General features: G+C 46.2%; 1 protein-coding gene across 1 annotated transcript; it reads right to left on the bottom strand.

Annotated features, from left to right (window-relative positions):
* Nucleotides 1-3,073: 3,073 nt before the first annotated feature.
* LOC115657642 (transcription initiation factor TFIID subunit 10-like) lies at nucleotides 3,074-9,843 on the bottom strand. The gene is given in 3 exon segments (XM_030575704.1): nucleotides 3,074-3,390; nucleotides 3,392-3,580; nucleotides 9,838-9,843. Coding segments are annotated over 3 exon segments (483 nt in total). The 3' UTR covers nucleotides 3,074-3,102.
* Between the last annotated feature and the right edge of the window lie 7,429 nt (nucleotides 9,844-17,272).

Raw genomic sequence — 17,272 nt, 5'->3', positions numbered from 1 at the left:
ATGACTTTCTAGGGAGAGGGCTTCTCGAGAGAGGGTCTGAGTGGTGGGGGCTGATGCTATATCTATCCATCCTGACTAGCTAGGGCCTGAGGGGAAGATACTTTCTTTCCTTCTCTCAGGTAAGTGGCTGTGTGCTGCTGCCTCAGCTTCATATGGTGATTCTCTGCTGGGCCCAGTAGCCCAATGCTGGCACTGCCCCATGCTCTGCCACTTGCCATTTTCTGCCACTTCTTGTGCTTGAGTTTGGTGTGGTATCTCTCATAATGCAAAGCAGAGCAGAAGAGTGATTGATTCAGGTACGAGAGGCAAGAGAGCTGGAATCAGTGCCCTTCCTGATCTGAATTCCCCCTTCCTGGAATCATGTTTCTCTAGGGGTGAGACTGTTCCAACACTTATCAATAGGTCCAGGTTTTCTTGGGTTCTGGGCCCTTTTTGCTCAGGACTAGGCTCTGCTGTTCAATGGTTCTGTGTTTAATTTGCCATTTCTTGGAGGGCTCATGAAGAGGCCTTAGTTCTGTAGGCTCCTGACCTCATTGCCTATTCTGAACTATTGATGAGGATTAGCAGCGTCAAGGACCCCTGCGGTCATCCCACATTATATTGTCTGTCTTGAACTGCGTATTTGTTACAACTTCATAGCTCAGTTAATTTCATGAATATGGGCATTATTATAATGCGTGTGTGACTGGATAAACCCCTGTGTTCAGAACCTACATGCTATTGTAATAATGTTTGTACAAAGTATGCCTTGTAAGATATCACTTAAACTCATAACTTGCTGGCAGGGCTGTCCTTACCCATATGCAAAGCACACAGCTGCGTAGGGCACCAGGAAATTTGGGGCCTGGGACCCTCTCCTTGCCTCCCCCAACCCTCTGTGGAAGCCTGGAGCCCGCCCACCCGCAGAGGCCTGCCCCCCCGCCCCCATGGGGAGGCTGCGTAGGGCCGCAGAATAGCTAGCGAAGGCCCTGCTTGCTGATCAGTATTGTTCTGATACAATGAGTTGCCACACATTCTAATGTGAATTTATAAGATTCTCCTGTATGGTGGTGGTAACACAGGTTCCAAACTGAGGATGGCAAACAGCTCTGTTTCAAACAAAGAAATGCAAATTAAGCAGAACACACATTCAAGCAGTAAACAGAGTCATCAAGCAGGGAGGGAAACAAAACTCAAGCAAGTGAGGGAAAAAAACAGCAGGGATCATCCTTCCATATACTCCTTTGACTCCTAGTGCCCATCTGGAAATCTTTTCCAAGAAGGGGACTGAAAAAGAGGGACAAGCACCACAAGGCACCTCTCTCCCTCCCTTTCATGCCCATTGCATTCACTGCACCGAAAGACACAAAGGAAGCATTCATTGGACTCTGGGGGAGAGGTCTTGACTTGAGAGTTTAGTCAGTAATCTGCTGGAGTGTGTGGTGATACACTTTGCTTGAATCTAATATAGTTTATTAGGCATTAGTAAATGTTTTATGTTTGTTTCTTGTAACCATTTATGACATTTATGTCTCATTACTTGTAGTCACTTAAAATCAATTTGTGGCTAATAAACATGTTTTACTGTTTTATCTAATCTGGTGTGTTTTTGAATTGAAGTGTCTGAATAACTTTCTGAGATAATAAGCTGCTTCATTATTCTCTTAAAGGAATAAAGGACCCCAATGTGTTGGGGTCACCCTGCAGTATAACTAAGGCTGGTGAGAGCCAGAGTTTAATCCATGTGTTGCTGGCAGGCTAAATTCAGAGTGTGGCTTGCATGCAGGAAGGCTGTGAGTGGCCTAGCTGGATCCCCGGCGGCTGGGCTCAGTTTGCTGTCGGCGGCCGGGGGCAGGGCAGAGGTGATATAGTCAGGGCTGGCTCTACAGTTTTCGCTGCCCCAAGCAGCGTGCTGAACTGCCGCTGTAGGTGGCGGGGGCAGTCCGTGCGCCCTTAGGGCGGCAGGTGCGTTTCCACGGCACCGGCAGTTCGGTGGCAGCTTCTATGGTTAACTGAAGCCGTCCCAGACAGCTAAACATAGAAGCTGCTTCCGAATTGCCCTCACCGCGGAAACGCGCCTGCCGCCCTAACGGTGCACAGACTGCCCCCGCCGCCCGAGGCGGCAATTCGGCGCGCTGCTTGGGGGCAAAACACCCGTTGCAGAATGCCGCCCCAAGCACCAGCTTGGAATGCTGGTGCCTGGAGCCTGCCCTGGATATAGTCCACACTAGTTTGGGTTGTACCCTGGTATGTTACAGGGAGACATTTTCTTTTTTCTAAAAGAAACGCTTAAATGTAAAAGCTGCTGTTTTGAGGGTGATACTTGGGGTCTGACCCCCATAAACTACTCATGTGAGGAGTGCTGGAAACCAGTGTGATTGCTCAATTTGGTAAGGCTGGCAGGATTAGGCCCTTAGTCTTTATCACAGATTTCTGTCTTTGTAGGGTGACCATATTTCCCTATGCTGAACACGGGACACCTGGTAAAATTACTCGTATTCAAGTGAGTTCAACGCAATCAGTCAGAACTATGCAGTAAAAACATTCAAATTAACATCAAGTTGACTGAGCTCCTGTTAAAAAGAAATACTGTGTAGTTGGATTCGTTTTATTTACCTTCTTATCTTTAAGGCTTTCAGGCTCACATGGGGAGAGGTGACTCACTGTCACGGTGGGTAGCAGACTCTACCTGCCTGGTACTTTCTGCCCTCCATGCCTGGCTGGGTCCCCAGGATGGACCCGCCTCCCCTGGTATGTGGCACCACATGTTCCCAAGGCAACATGTTGGGGGGGAAGCAGGTTCACATGTCTTCCTCCCCAGATTTTCCGCCAGGGTTCACACCAGAATGTGGCCAACAGCAGCTTTTGGGCACTGTGCGAGAGGGAAGGGAAGGGATGGGAGCTGCTTCCAGCCGTGGGGGGATGACCTGGCCCATGTCTTTGCAATGATCACTCTTTTTCCATCTAGCTCCCCTGTGGCTGGAAGCAGCTTGTCCCTTTCTGCCTGCACAGTGTGGTTTTTTTGGTGTTTTTTTTTCCAACATCAACTGTTTAATAATAGACCAGAACAGAGTTCCCGCCCTTCACCCATCAAGGGGCCAGGCCCATGGCAGGGCCTGCAGCTCAGCTTGGACGCAAGGTGAAATAGTGCCGCTTCTTCACATTGATGCCATACTCTGCAAGCTCTGGCATTAGGTCCTCCATGGTCAGCGTGTGCTTCTTATCCTTACTCTTGTTGAGGGAGCTGCCAGAAGCTGTGCCCTTCATCTTGCAGTGTTGCAGGGCATCATTGGCAATGTCCGAAATAAACTTCTGGGCAGCCAGTGAGATGAGACAAATGATGCGCGGATCAGAGGCCTCAAATCCAGCTCTGTTGAGGTAGTAGCCTGTGACAGCATCTGGAATCATAGGGGGTATAGTTCTCCAGCTGCATCAGGAAGTTTACCAGGGGAGTGGTTGAGACTATGGGTTTGACATCTCCGTTGGCCGCGCTGGGAGGTACGTAGACCCCGTTTGACAGGGGCCCGTCAGAGGGGGCTGCAGCCACCACCGTGGAGATGGACCTGGGCCCCTGGGCCCCCTCTTGGCACCCCGCCCCCCACTGGCACAGGAGGCCCCGGGGCCGTGCTGCCCCTGGCGGCTGGGCTCGGTTTGCTCTCGGCGGCCGGGAGCGGGGCTGGGTGGGGGGCGTCGGGGCCACGGAGGTGGGTCAGGCTCCGTGCTGCTGCTCATGGCACTTTAACATCTTTAACATGGAGTGAGACACCCCTCTTGGGTATTCCAGTCTGTTTTGCCACCCAGATGAGTGTATCTCTGCGATAGATGGCCTTTTACATCACAGCAATATTCAGGTTACTCCTGATCCCAAAGGACCATTCACTTATCTCAGGTCAGTTGCACCCAAGGTGCAATGACAGAGGACACTGCTTGTAGCTAATCCTATAGTGAGCTATAACAAGTTTTATTAAATATGAACAAGATATTAGTTAGTTATGAGGTTAAAGCAAGAAAACCAAGACATGAGTGAGTTAATCATTGGGTTCAAAAGGTAATATAGGTTTCTGTAATCAGCTATATGACCTTTAGGGCTAACCCAGGCTAAGCAGCTGGAAATCTCTTGCTTGTGCCTAGAAATGCCTTGACCCAGAGTTCAAACAACAAAGAAATACCTTATTCCTTTTGTTTGGGATTTTTATCCCTTCCTGCCATGTGCTCTGAACTACAAAATGAGCTGATAGGAATCCACTTGAACGACTCATTCACAGAGAGGAGGGCAGAACAATGTCTTTTAGTTCTTTTGTTGACCAACTCAATCCAGATGTAGGGAGTTTCCAGTTGTAAGATCCAGCCAGAATCTTTTGACCTCAATAGGCCTCCTCTTTCAAGAGGGGGGAGTGGGCATAATTTCTGGAGAACAGCAGCTTAGTGTCCCTCTTCTGCATGGCAGTTCATAGAGCCAGAGGCTCACAATACAACCACTCCAATATTGCATTCCAATATCGAATACAGATATTACAAGCAAGATTAATGGATGCAGCAGCTCACAATCATTCAATCTCATCTTAATACTATTATAATTTGATTACTTCATCAATATTAACCCACAAATGAGCCAGACGGATTCCAGCTGTATATTTGTTAGCTGAGACATGGAGACTTTGGCATGAGCTGGCGCACCTGACTGGGCTGCAGGCACCACACTTTGTTCCTAGGGTTGCCAGGTGTCCAGTTTTTGACTGAAACACCCAGTCGAAAAGGGACCCTGATGGCTCCAGTTAGCACTGCTGACTGGGCCCTTAGAAGTCCAGTTGGCAGTGCAGTGGGGCTAAAGTAGGCTTCCTGCCTACCCTGGCTCCATGCAGCTCCCAGAACCCCCCGGCATGTCTCTCTGGCTCCTAGGAGCAGTGAGGATCCGCAGGCTGCCCATTGGCCAAGCACCTGCTCCGCAGCTCCCATTGGCCAGGAACCAGGGCCAATGGGGAGCTGTGAGAGTGACACCTGCGTCCCTCTGCCTAGGAGACGGAGGAATATGTCGGCCACTTCATGGAGCTGCCTGAGGTAAGAACCACCCAGAGCCCTCCTCCCAGGTTGGAATCCCCTTCTGGAGCCTACACCCCCTCCTGCACGCCAACTCCCTGCCCCAGCCCGGTGAAAATGAGCAATGGCAGGGGAGAGCAAACAACGAAGAGAGGGGGAATGGAGTGAGTGGGGGCGAGGTCACGGGGCAGGGCAAGAATGTTTGGTTTTCTGCAAATAGAAAGTAGGCAACCCCATATGGTCCTCTTCCCCGCTACAAATCCAGCTTAAGCAAATGCAGCCAGAAGCAAACTCTGTCCCTCAAATGCGTTTGGCCAGAGTGAAGCACTCTTCCTGGCAGGGATCAGAAGGGGCAAAGAACTGACTTGCTAAGGCTCTGCAGCTTTTTCTCTAAGCCTGCTGGGTTCCATTTGGCTGCTTCCATAATGCATCTCTAGTCAGGCCAGGAGGACCACCTTCACTGACACTTCTATTCAGGCAGTTGCTGTGTTAGGTTCTGGATCTGAGGGCAGTCTAACAAAGCACAGAACCTATTTGATTTAGGATATATCTTTGGCTGACATGTTCTCTTGAATTATTACTATATTACTGGTATCAGGGCAACCACTTATTTTAAATCTTGTACCTGGGTTGTTTAGAATTAAACTAGAAACAAATTTTCATTCATCTTTGCTAGATGCTGTTAGAGTCAAGAGAAAACAAATAAACTATGTGAGCTTACAACAGGGATAGGGCCAGATCCTCAGCTGGTGTAAGATAGTACAGGTGACACCAGCTAATGATCTGACCCAACACTATTTAGGAATTGGATTCTTTGTTTAATGATGGAGATGCTTTAAAATCCATCAGCCTTTTGTGTTTGCTTAAAAAATTATAATTAAAATGGTAGGAAGATGGCCCCAAAGACATAGGGTGACCAGATGAGTGTGGGCAGGTGCCAGGTGGCAGCTGGTTATGTATCTCTGCTGCCCAGCCATCAGCTCTTTATGTGCTCCCCTTCTTGCTGTCCTTTCCCTGCTTTGCTCCTCCATATTCCCCTTCCCCATCCCCCTGCCACACCTGGCAGGGCATATCCCGCCCCCAGCACTATGCGGAGAACCAGCCCCTGGTTGGAGCACTCAGCTCCTGAGCAGCCTGGCTGGCAGGCTCCTTCCTTCATCTACTGCCTTTGGCTAGGCCACCCCCTGGGAAAGCCCAATACCCTCCAGCCTGGGGTGTTGGCTAGGAGGAACTGAACCCTGAATGTGCCAAAGCCCTGCACAGCACAGGCACGAAGCCTCTCGCAGCACCTCAGCTAAACTCTGGAGTGTGTGTGTGTGTGGGGGGGCGCGCGGGAGGAGCAATTTCCAGCCTATTCGTGACCTGATCCTGCAGGCTCCACGGCACCAGCTTCACCCATCCCCCTGCCCTGGGGCTTGCCCCCAGACAGTGCAGGGCTGCTCCATTCCCTAGGCACTCGCTCTTGCTGAGCCATTTCTCTGGCAGGGTTAGCTGAAGTCCCTGCAGTCAGGTTTCCTGGTCCCTGGTGCATAATGTATCCTTAGGGCTCATGTCCTCTTCCTGCCTGGCCTGTAGCCAGGGGACATGAGGCGGCTGGATTATGTCAGTGACCAGCAGCAGCCTGGAGGTGTTAGGTCCCTTTCAACACTATGTGGACAGGAAGGGACAAGCTGCTTCTAGCCACCGGGTAGGGGAGAGAGGGGAGGGAAGAGATGAGCACTGCAAAGACATGGGCCAGGTCTCCTCCACGCTCCCTCCTTCCCCCCGCAGCTGGAAGCAGCTCCTGTCCCTTCCCTCCTGCACAGTGTCCGAAAGCTGCTGCTGGCCACATTCTGGTGTGAACCCTGGCAGAAATCTGGGGAGGGGAAGCAAGTGACTGCCCCCCTCTCCCAGTGTGTTTCCTTGGGAAGATGCAGTGCAAGGCACCAGGAGAGGTGGGTCCGTCCTGAGGGCCCAGCTACGCATGGAGGGCAGAGAGAGCCAGGCAGGGAGGGGCAAGTTGGTGTGAGAGGTGTACAAGTATGTGTGTGAGAGAGACGTCTCCCTGTGTGAACCCGACAGCCTTAAAAATAAGAAAGCAAACAAAAAGAATCCAACTATGCAGTATTTTCTTTAAACAGGGGCTTAGTCACCTTGATGTTACTTTGAACATTAGTACTGTGTAGTTCTGATTGCCGTTGAACTCACTTGCATATGAGTAATTTTACCGATATTCAGCATAGGAAAATATGGTAACCCTATAGGTAGGAAGAGGCCCAGGGAAGAAGCAGCAACTAACTGAAATTGAGCAATGCATAGCTACTGTGTATAGGTCCTGGGTTGGAACCTGGAGTAGTGGGCAGGCCCAGTTTCCCCTACCAGCCACCATGGCATAAACCCCAAGAAGGGGACAGGGCTTACGTGAGAGCCCAAACAAAGGGCTGAATTTAAAGGGCCCACTGCTGGGACTGGACACCCTAGTGAGGGCAACAGGACTGTTCATTTATTGAACTCTTCCTACTCTGGAAGAGGTTCAGTTGGACTCTAACTTGGCTGGCAGGCCAAGCCACAGAAGGTCCACCAAGGTTGGCTGCCCCCCGGCCCCAAGAGGTTGCCAGGGGCAACAGGACTGCAGTACCACACCCTGCTACTAGAAGATGCTCGAGGTGAGTGCCCCATTACTGGAAGCAACTGATGATTTAAGACATCAAATTAGCTTTTTCTCTAATAAATATAAACAATTGGTTTGTCATAATTTTCAGGAGCCTCCTTAAATGAGTGCTTTCTCTGCACTCTCAGGAATCAGCAGAGATAACTCCTTGAAGGATCAGTGTTCCTTGGGCCTGATCAGCTCTCACCTGAAGCCAATCAAATTAATCCCATTGAATGCCTTTCCAGGGGGTAGGATTTTAATTGGGCCTTTTGCAGAGGAGCTTCCTGCACCTGAGGACCCGTGTTTGAGACTCTCCAGGAAAAGTTAATCTGACTTCTATTATTTCAGTTCTGCACAAGTAGTTTAAAAACCCAGACCCAGTTGCTCAACAGCACAACATTATTAACGAAAGCTAGTCACCCAGGTGTGCAAGGCCCTGGGGAGCTGCTAGTGGAATAGCGACACGGGGGAGCCTCTGCGTTGCTCTTGTGTGATTGTGTGCACTTTTTACTCCCTAGAAATACATACAATACAGGGAAAAGGCAGTGACTGGGAGAGGAAAGTTGAAGGGATAGGGGGAATAGAGATAGGGGGGCAAATGAGGCAGAGAATGAGAGGTCTATCAGAGGTGGGAAAGTGACTGACAGAGGGATAAGTTTAATAAAAGAGGAAGCAATAGACAAGAAGAAAATTGTGATTAGAGTACTCTTCTCCTTCCTACCCCAGAACAGGGTGTGTCTATCGCAGCACACTGACTTTTTTTTCCAGCATGAACACTATACCCAGCCTATGCAACACTACTAAGGTTTAATTCATTGCTTTGTAGATTTTCTAGGGACACTTTGAATATGCAGGCACTATATAAAACCAAATGCTCTGCTGTTGAATCCATCTCCCAACTGATGAACTTGGGTTTCTCCAGATGGATTGTAAAGCGTAACATCTTATTTTTGAGTCTATAAACCCACTTTCTCTTTCACTAAAATACAGACCTTTTGATGATGACTGTATGATTTAACATGTCGGTGAATTATTGATGTGCAGTTCCTGCAGATTTAAATGCATTCTGAATCATGTTCTGTCAGTCAGGGTTTGACATTCAAAAGCTGCAAGCTACCAGGTCTCCACATGATACAAAAGGGTGCTTTCTCCAGATGAGTCCTTTATAAAAAGGAAAAATCCCTGACCATTATAAAGGTTTCTTGATCAGGAAGGTGGCTCATTGCTGCGCAGTAGGGTTGCAATCTCACAGTTTCATTACTGCCTTTCAGGGCATGTCTATATGGAGAGTCAGTGTGCAAAGAACCAATCAACAGCATATATGATGCAATGTACGTAATATATAATTTTATTATTTATATAGTTATGGAAAGAAAATAATACATGGAAGAAATGAGAGGCTTTTTTCTACACATTTTTTTTTTTTTTAGTCATCTCTGCCTGCTGTTCGAGTTGGGTCCCGCACTTCCTAAAGCCGGCCCTGTGTGCAACAAGCTGGGGTGCAACAGTGTACTAGCCTGCTGCGCATGAACTGTCTGCGTGGATCCTGCTGCCATGCATGACAAGTTCCATGGTGTACTTTGATCTACTGCTGAAGCCTGCTACAGAACTGCCATGTGCAGTAGCAGGGTCTCCAGGGATAGTTAGTGTTCAGCACAGTAGAATACTGTAGATTTACGCCCCAGCTTGCCAAGCCCTCAGGAGTCAGGTGAAAGCGATGGAGGAAGATATGATGGAAGCTTCTGCATTTTCAAGGTTTTTAAAATGTTTCTTTGTTGGAACAGTCAAAGTCCAGTCAGCATCACACCTCTGCAATGTTGCAGAGAGGTATCTACTCTGGGCCTAATACAGTGAGGTACTGATCATGCTTGGCAAGTGAGTATGCTCAGCTACCACCTAAATCAATGGGAGTTGCATGTGCTCTTCAGAGGAGGCCCTCTATTTGAAGGCAAAATGTTAAGCAGAATAGGGAGGTGGCAGCAATGAAGATGGAGGAAAAGGCAGAGGCATGAGATCAGAGTCACTATCTACTGTAGCTTGGAAAGCTGTCTGGACCAGAAAAGAACAAGGGGAGGAGACAAATCAAGTGCTGTCAAAAACAGTGGCCACATGGCCTTAAAAGCACTAGGATTAAGGGTGGGGGAGAGGAGGAAAGCGGATTCTAAAAGGCATGACTAAGTATTTAATACCTCCATCCGTTCAACACAGCGTCACACTCTCATCTCCCTTCTAACATATGCTCCTATGCTAATTTCTCTTTAAACAGAATGAAGGATGTTTTGTTGCTCTCTTTAATTAAATTAGCTAGTTAAATTTAAATTTTCATACACTAAGTTGGCAAAGCAGTTTAACATAATAGCAGTGCCTGGCATAGTGAGCAAAGCTCAGCATTCTTTTTAATACAAAAGAGAGCCTCTTCCTGAACCAGAGAGAGTTGAATTTGCAAAAATAATATTGGTTTTATTTTTCATCAGGCCTTCTGAGACTGTGCTTGAATCAATTCACTTTTGAGAACAATGGAAGCATTGTCTCCAGTTCAGTGGAAGCCATTCACATAGCTTTTCTAAAGGAATTTTGTAAGAATCTCTTTGCACAGTCAACCTCTCCTACTAAAATATAAAGAAGGGTTAATTAGTGATACATAATGGAGCCCCTAAAAGAATACTTTTAATATATTGGAAGATAACATTCTTCAGTGTGAGCAGCATTTTATTAAGCATGTTATAAAAGTGCTTTCAATTTCTCTTAGCAAAGATACAGCAATAAGGAATAACTGTCTGGACATTGACTTGAGATAATTTGCATATAGAATGTTTATTACTGCACTGAAAAGGTGATTTTAGAACTGTCTGTCCCTGTTGTTGTGAACTTGTCCTCCCACCCCTCTGTCAGCTATGCAGACTACTGCAGCGTGCATCAGAATATGCTACTGTATTATGGTCCCTCTGTAAGACCAGTGATTGACAAGACCAAATTTATATTATCAGGCCTACCTGTGTGGGTTTATTATTTAAAGTTCTTTTTTTGTTACTAATTTGTTTTTTAAGATTATTGTTGTCAAAACCCTTTAGATTAGTTTTGAGAAAAGTGTTGTGAAGAATGCAATGGCTTCCTTCAGGCTGTGTATCTTCTAAAGATGGTATAACATGTATTAGCTGTTTGCACAAATGAGATTAATTCCTGTTTTTATAGCAGAGAACGGCTCAATCCAAAATCTAATTTACAACATGGTCCTCGAGAAGCATTTAATTATCCCCAGGAGAAGGGGAGTGAGACAAGACAAAATGCCATAAAATGTGTTGTTAAAATCCACAATTCAAACAGACAATATAACAGAATTCTTAGGCCATGGCTACACTAGAGAGTTGCGGCGCTGGTGAGGGGGTTACAGCGCTGCAACTTAGGATGTGGCCACACTTGCAAAGCACGGCCGGCGCTGCAACTCCCTGGTTGCAGCGCTGGCTGTACACCCGGTCGAGCCTCGGGTGTAGGGATTCCAGCGCTGGTGATCCAGCGCTGGTCAGCAACTGTGGACGCCCACAAGCGCTTTTATTGACCTCCGGGGTATAAGGAGGTATCCCAGAATTCCTGTCCACAACAAACCGGAAGAAAGGGAGAGCTCGGAGTTCAGCCAAACTGCTTATTTAAAAAACAAACACAGCTCCTGTTTGTTGAGCGAGCAGAGGCAGGCAGGGGAATTACTTTGGAATGTTCACAGCTGTTTGCTTGAAGAGAGAAACAGCACGCTCACACGGCAGAGGGGGAGGGGGAAGTCCGTGTCGAGCAGTTGCTTATCTGGTCTGACGGGTATTTAGAAGTACATAATTTGCATTTAGTGAATGAGAGAGGAGTGGGGGAAGGGAGTTAGAACTTTTAAAATGATTGAAGGTAGGCACTGTGTGTCTTCCAGTCCTTAGAACTTGCAAGGCAGGGAGCTGAGAACAGTGTCAACTCCAAAAATCCATTCTATCTCCTCCACGCTCCCTGTCACATTCCACCCCACCCCCCTCTTTTGAAAAGCACGTTGCAGCCACTTGAATGCTGGGATAGCTGCCCACAATGCACCACTCCCAACAGCGCTGCAAGTGCTGCAAATGTGGCCACACTGCAGCGCTGGTAGCTGTCAGTGTGGCCACACTGCAGCGCTGGCCCTACACAGCTGTACGAACACAGCTGTAACTACCAGCGCTGCAAAACTGTAAGTGTAGCCATGGCCTTAGTTGCATAGTTTCCCTTGTCTTCCTTTAAGTAGGAAGGGCTCAGTCAACATAAATGTAGGTGTGTTGAACAAAGCTCTTTCATCTCCTGGGCCTTTTACTCAAAGGACTTAAGTAATTTCTGATTCAAATGAAAATCTAGTGTGAAATCTGAATCTACCCAGAGATGGGTGTCTCCCTATCTTGATAAGTTATTCCGTAGTTACTGCTTCCCAATACTGGCTTCTTGTGCTATTGCGATGGACATCTTTTTGGTCCCGCAGGTTTGGCTGTCATCTGATACCAGGATAACTCTACTCCAGACTGTGAGATCAGAATCGGGTCCTATTTTTTAAATAGTTTCCTTGCTTTTTATGTTTTCCACAGATGTATAGTGAAATGGACATAAGGATGCATCTGAATATTGATGATTATGTGCACGAAGAAGAGACTATTAGAGTGTTGTAATTGTGCTTCATAGTATACTGTCTACAGAATTCAATAAATGTATTAAATATGTTGCTTACTTAAGATCACCAACCAAGGTGGACAAATCCTGCAGTCCTCACACATTGAAATATCCCAGCTTCAATGAAAGCTTAAGATAATGATTGTGCCCAAAGGAAATGAGGATTTTGAGGAGAGAGAATTATCGGGAATATATTCAATTAATGGAGTTCATATAGGGAAATAGTCCCTTGCCCATTTGATGAATTCTGTATATTCTCTTTTCTGATTTTTAGGATATCCCAAACTTTACTGTACTCAGAATCCCAATCCTTCAATTCTATGCAGTCAAAAAAGTTCAGCTTAATACTGTTATGAGTTGGGTCACACCCACCAGTTTCAAAAGGTTTAACATCTGCCCTTCATTTGGGATTAATGTAAGAAATTATACTCCTTTTATGGAACCAGATAGCTGAAACACTAGGACACTCCACCCAAACCCCAGGCACATGTCGCTGCCCAAAACAAAGGAATGTGTATGGAGAGGTTTCAGTGTGTGTTTTAGGAGAAGTGTGTGATCAGAAAACCAAGATCACAGCCTGAACAAATACTGTGCACATGGTCCTGAGAAGAGCTGAGAGAGAGAGAGAGGTTTTGGCTGAAAGAGGCTTGGAACTAGGAGCAAAGAAGCTCCCTTGCTGTCTGATTCCTCCTGTGTTCAGGGAAACAGGATTTTGCATGTTCCTTGTAAATCAACAGGATTGCATCAGAGAAATACCTAGCTTCATCATCAATTTGTCCTCCTGTTGTATCATTGAACATGACCATTTATATCATTGCTATTACCACTGTTATACAATTGCAACTAATCTTGTATCAAGTATCATGTAAAGTGTCAATGGAAGAGTTATGCTTGATTATCTTGTATGCATATACTTTTTGTATATGAAGTTATGAATATTGGCTATGTACTGGCATCATAATGTGTTGTGTTCCTGGGTAACACCAGCCAGGCAAAGATTACATCAGACCCGGACAGCTATGTGTTGATGGCCCATTAAGGACACTTCACTCTAACAATGGGCCATAGAAGAAACTCAGCTCACTCAATAAGCCTTCCTGTGCATGTCTTGGCAAAAGCATGGGCAGTGGTTGCTCTTGTGAGTCAAAGCATGTAAGGACATGATATACTCATGTGACCCTAGACTCCACCTTGGGCCAGTAATTTTCCATGCACCTGAGCTGACAGCCTTGTTTGAGACAATAAATTTCCAGGCACATGGCAGAGGAGATAAAAGGACTCTTTAAACATCTCCATTTGGCCTCTTTCCTGACCTGATTGTCTGGACTATAGATTTACAACTAAGAGGAGCATTTTGAACTATGGACTGAAGAACTATGGACCTTCCAGTCTTTTGGAAGATACCAGAGAGACTTTACAAGTTTATTCCATCACTGCTATAAAACTGATATAAGGATTTTCAATTATTTGTATATGATCTATTAACCATTATTAACTCTTTTTGCATTTTATAATTAAACCTTTAGATTTTCATTACTAAAGGATTGGCAGCGGCGTAATTATTGGATAAGATCTGAGTTATATATTGACCTGGCTATGTGACTGATCTTTTGGGATTACAAGTACCCTATGTTCGATGAGTGGTTACCGAAAACCAATTTTATCATGGAGTCCAGCGCTGGGGTGACGAGCCAATGGCTGGAATGCCAAAGGAGATTGCAGCTTTGACTTATTAACTAATGTGGTGAGACAGAAGTTTACTTTTTGTTACTGGCTTGGTATAATCTAATGATAGAATAACCAGCAGGTTGGGGTGAGTAAGCCCTATTTCTCAGCAGTTTGTTCTGAATTTGGCATCCTCAGCAGTGACCCACTGAGGCACGGTGACACCTCCTAGTCAAAACAAGATACAGGACCCTGAATTTTTGCCAACTGCTTAGCTTACAAAGGGATAAAAATATAGTAAATTTACCATGTAAAGGTTTCCTGTGACTGTAACTATGGAATGGAGTCTTGTTGAAATAGCTATGTGTTTATAGACAAGAACTGAAGATGTGATCACTGTCTTTGAAAGCCCTTCCCTGACGGTGATTTTATGGTTGTGTTTGGAAATAAATGCTGTTCTTTAGCATAGCTTTAAGGTAAAGCCAAACTTTGTAGTAGACACCTTCAGGCCACTCAGCGTCATCTCCTCCCTGGGCTGTAAACTGACAAACCTTTAATTCTCTGGAATAAAAGGGCTTTAGAGAATTAACATGGTACACTTTAGGCTTTAGGGTTGAGGTGGGGGATGCTATGAAATAGTTAACAGCTCCCAGGCACTCTTGGACCGTGAATGGTCCTTCCCATGACGCTTCCATCTTATGGGCCTGGAGTGCCTTCAAGACCATAAACTAGTCCCCTACTTTGAAGGAATGTTTATCATACCAAGCTTTTTGCTCTTCTTGAGCCTCTTTTAGGTTGAGAAAACAACGATAAAACTAACACACCTTGCCTGGCTGTTACATACAAGTTTGAAATATGAGAGACTGGTTCAGAAAGATTTGGAGAGCATGGATTGATGTCTGGTCTCTCTTAGTCCCAAGAGCGAACAACCCCAAAACAAAAAGCACACAAACAAAAGTCTTCCCCCCACCAAGATTTGAAAGTATCTTGTCCCCTTATGGGTCCTTTGGGAGCAGGTGTCAGCCAGGTTACCTGAGCTTCTTAACCTTTTACAGGTAAAAGGATGCTGGTGTCTCTGGCCAGGAGGGATTTTATAGTATTGTACACAGGAGGGTTGTTCCCTTCCCTTTGTAGTTATGACAATAGCACTAGAGTGGGAGTCAGGGAACAGCAAGGACTGGGTTTAAAACAAACCAATCCAAAGACTGAGAAATAGAAAGAGAAGAGAAATGGACCAATTAAGCTTGTAGCCACAGGCAGAAATATCTGGTTTTGAGCATACCAATTCATTCAGTAGAATCTCCCAGAAATGACAGAGGAAGCCTGGAAGCTTCAGCAAATACAAAAGATTGTTGCCCTCCAAGGTGTGGTGGGTAGGATGAAGTGATTACGCAATGCCTGTGCTCTGAATCAAAAATGGTAGCCATGATAGAGTGCAGGTCAAGGCAGGAGTTAGCTACAACTCACATCTCTAACTGGTCTGAGGCTGAATTACTTTTGATGCATTTTATCACCCTGTATGCCACTGATGGCTTAGATGGAATGGATGCTTCTGCTGTTGGCTCCTCTGATAAGACTACATAGGGCATCCATGTTCTGTAACTCATCCAGAGGTTTCTCCAAACCAAAGTGTGGCAGGCTTCAGGGTGCAGAGTGAAAGATGTGTTCTGCTCCCCCTCCACACACACGCCTTTTTTATGTGGCAATGAGGCTTTTGCATGAGAAATAATAGTTTTGGAGCAGCAAATTAACAGGGTTTCTCTGTTCCATAGAAATGTTTTAACTATATTTGAAAAGAAAACTAATGCACCCTGATGCTATGACAAAGGGGGTGTTGTAGTGACAAATAGTGATTAGTTTTTAATTTAATATGTTTACTTCCAAACCCCAGTGCTCTACTCCTCCTCCATGGAGCTGGACTGATTAGTGGTTTCCTGATCTAGATCTGAAGGAGACCAACAGTAGAATGTAGGGATTGTCTAAACATCGACAGAGTTGTGGATCTTAATTTGGAACCAGAATAAAAAGAAATCTCCTGAGAGCAGCTCCATTTGACAGTTTCACCATTCCCCAGTTCTCTAGCAACTGCACAGAGGCTACTGGGAGCTTTAGTTCCAGAGGTGGTCGTGCCAGCAGCATTCTTGTCCATGTGTTAGTCAGGCTGGCTTCCTTGGACAATCATTGGATTAAGTCAGGAGATGGCCATACCTGGCCGCCTCCAGTACAAAGTATCAGAGGGGTAGCCGTGTTAGTCTGGATCTGTAAAAGCAGCAAAGAGTCCTGTGGCACCTTATAGACTAACAGATGTTTTGGAGCATGAGCTTTCGTGGGTGAATACCCACTTCTTCAGATGCATGTAGTGGAAATCTCCAGGGGCAGGTATATATATGCAGGCAAGCTAGAGATAATGAGGTAGTTCAATCAGGGAGGATGAGGCCCTGTTCTAGCAGTTGAGGTGTGAAAACCAAGGGAGGAGAAACTGGTTCTGTAATTGGCAAGCCATTCACAGTCTTTGTTCAATCCTGAGCTGATGGTGTCAAATTTGCAGATGAACTGAAGCTCAGCAGTTTCTCTTTGAAGTCTGGTCCTGAAGTTTTTTTGCTGTAGGATGGCCAGCTTAAGGTCTGCTATAGTATGGCCAGGGAGGTTGAAGTGTTCTCCTATAGGTTTTTGTATATTGCCATTCCTAATATCTGATTTGTGTCCGTTTATCCTTTTCCGTAGCGACTGTCCAGTTTGGCCGATGTACATAGCTGAGGGGCATTGCTGGCATATGATGGCGTATATTACATTGGTGGACGTGCAGGTGGATGAACCGGTGATGGTGTGGCTGATCTGGTTAGGTCCTGTGATGGTGTCGCTAGTGTAGATATGTGGGCAGAGTTGGCATCAAGGTTTGTTGCATGGATTGGTTCCTGAGCTAGAGTTACTATGGTGCGGTGTGCAGTTACTGGTGAGAATATGTTTCAGGTTGGCAGGTTGCCTGTGGGCGAGGACTGGCCTGCCACCCAAGACCTGTGAAAGTGTGGGATCATTGTCCAGGATGGGTTGTAGGTCCCTGATGATGCGTTGGAGAGGTTTTAGCTGGGGACTGTATTTGATGGCCAGTGGAGTCCTGTTGATTTCTCTCTTGGGTTTGTCTTGCAGTAGGAGGCTTCTGGGTACACGTCTGGCTCTGTTGATCTGTTTCCTTATTTCCTCGTGCGGGTATTGTAGTTTTGAGAATGCTTGGTGGAGATTTTGTAGGTGTTGGTTTTCACACCTCAACTGTTAGAACAGGGCCTCATCCTCCCT

This window comes from Gopherus evgoodei, chromosome 9, assembly GCF_007399415.2.
Source record: "Gopherus evgoodei ecotype Sinaloan lineage chromosome 9, rGopEvg1_v1.p, whole genome shotgun sequence".
NCBI lineage: Eukaryota > Metazoa > Chordata > Testudines > Testudinidae > Gopherus > Gopherus evgoodei.
Note: the sequence above shows the minus strand (reverse complement) of the source record. Positions and strands in the feature narration are given on the sequence as shown.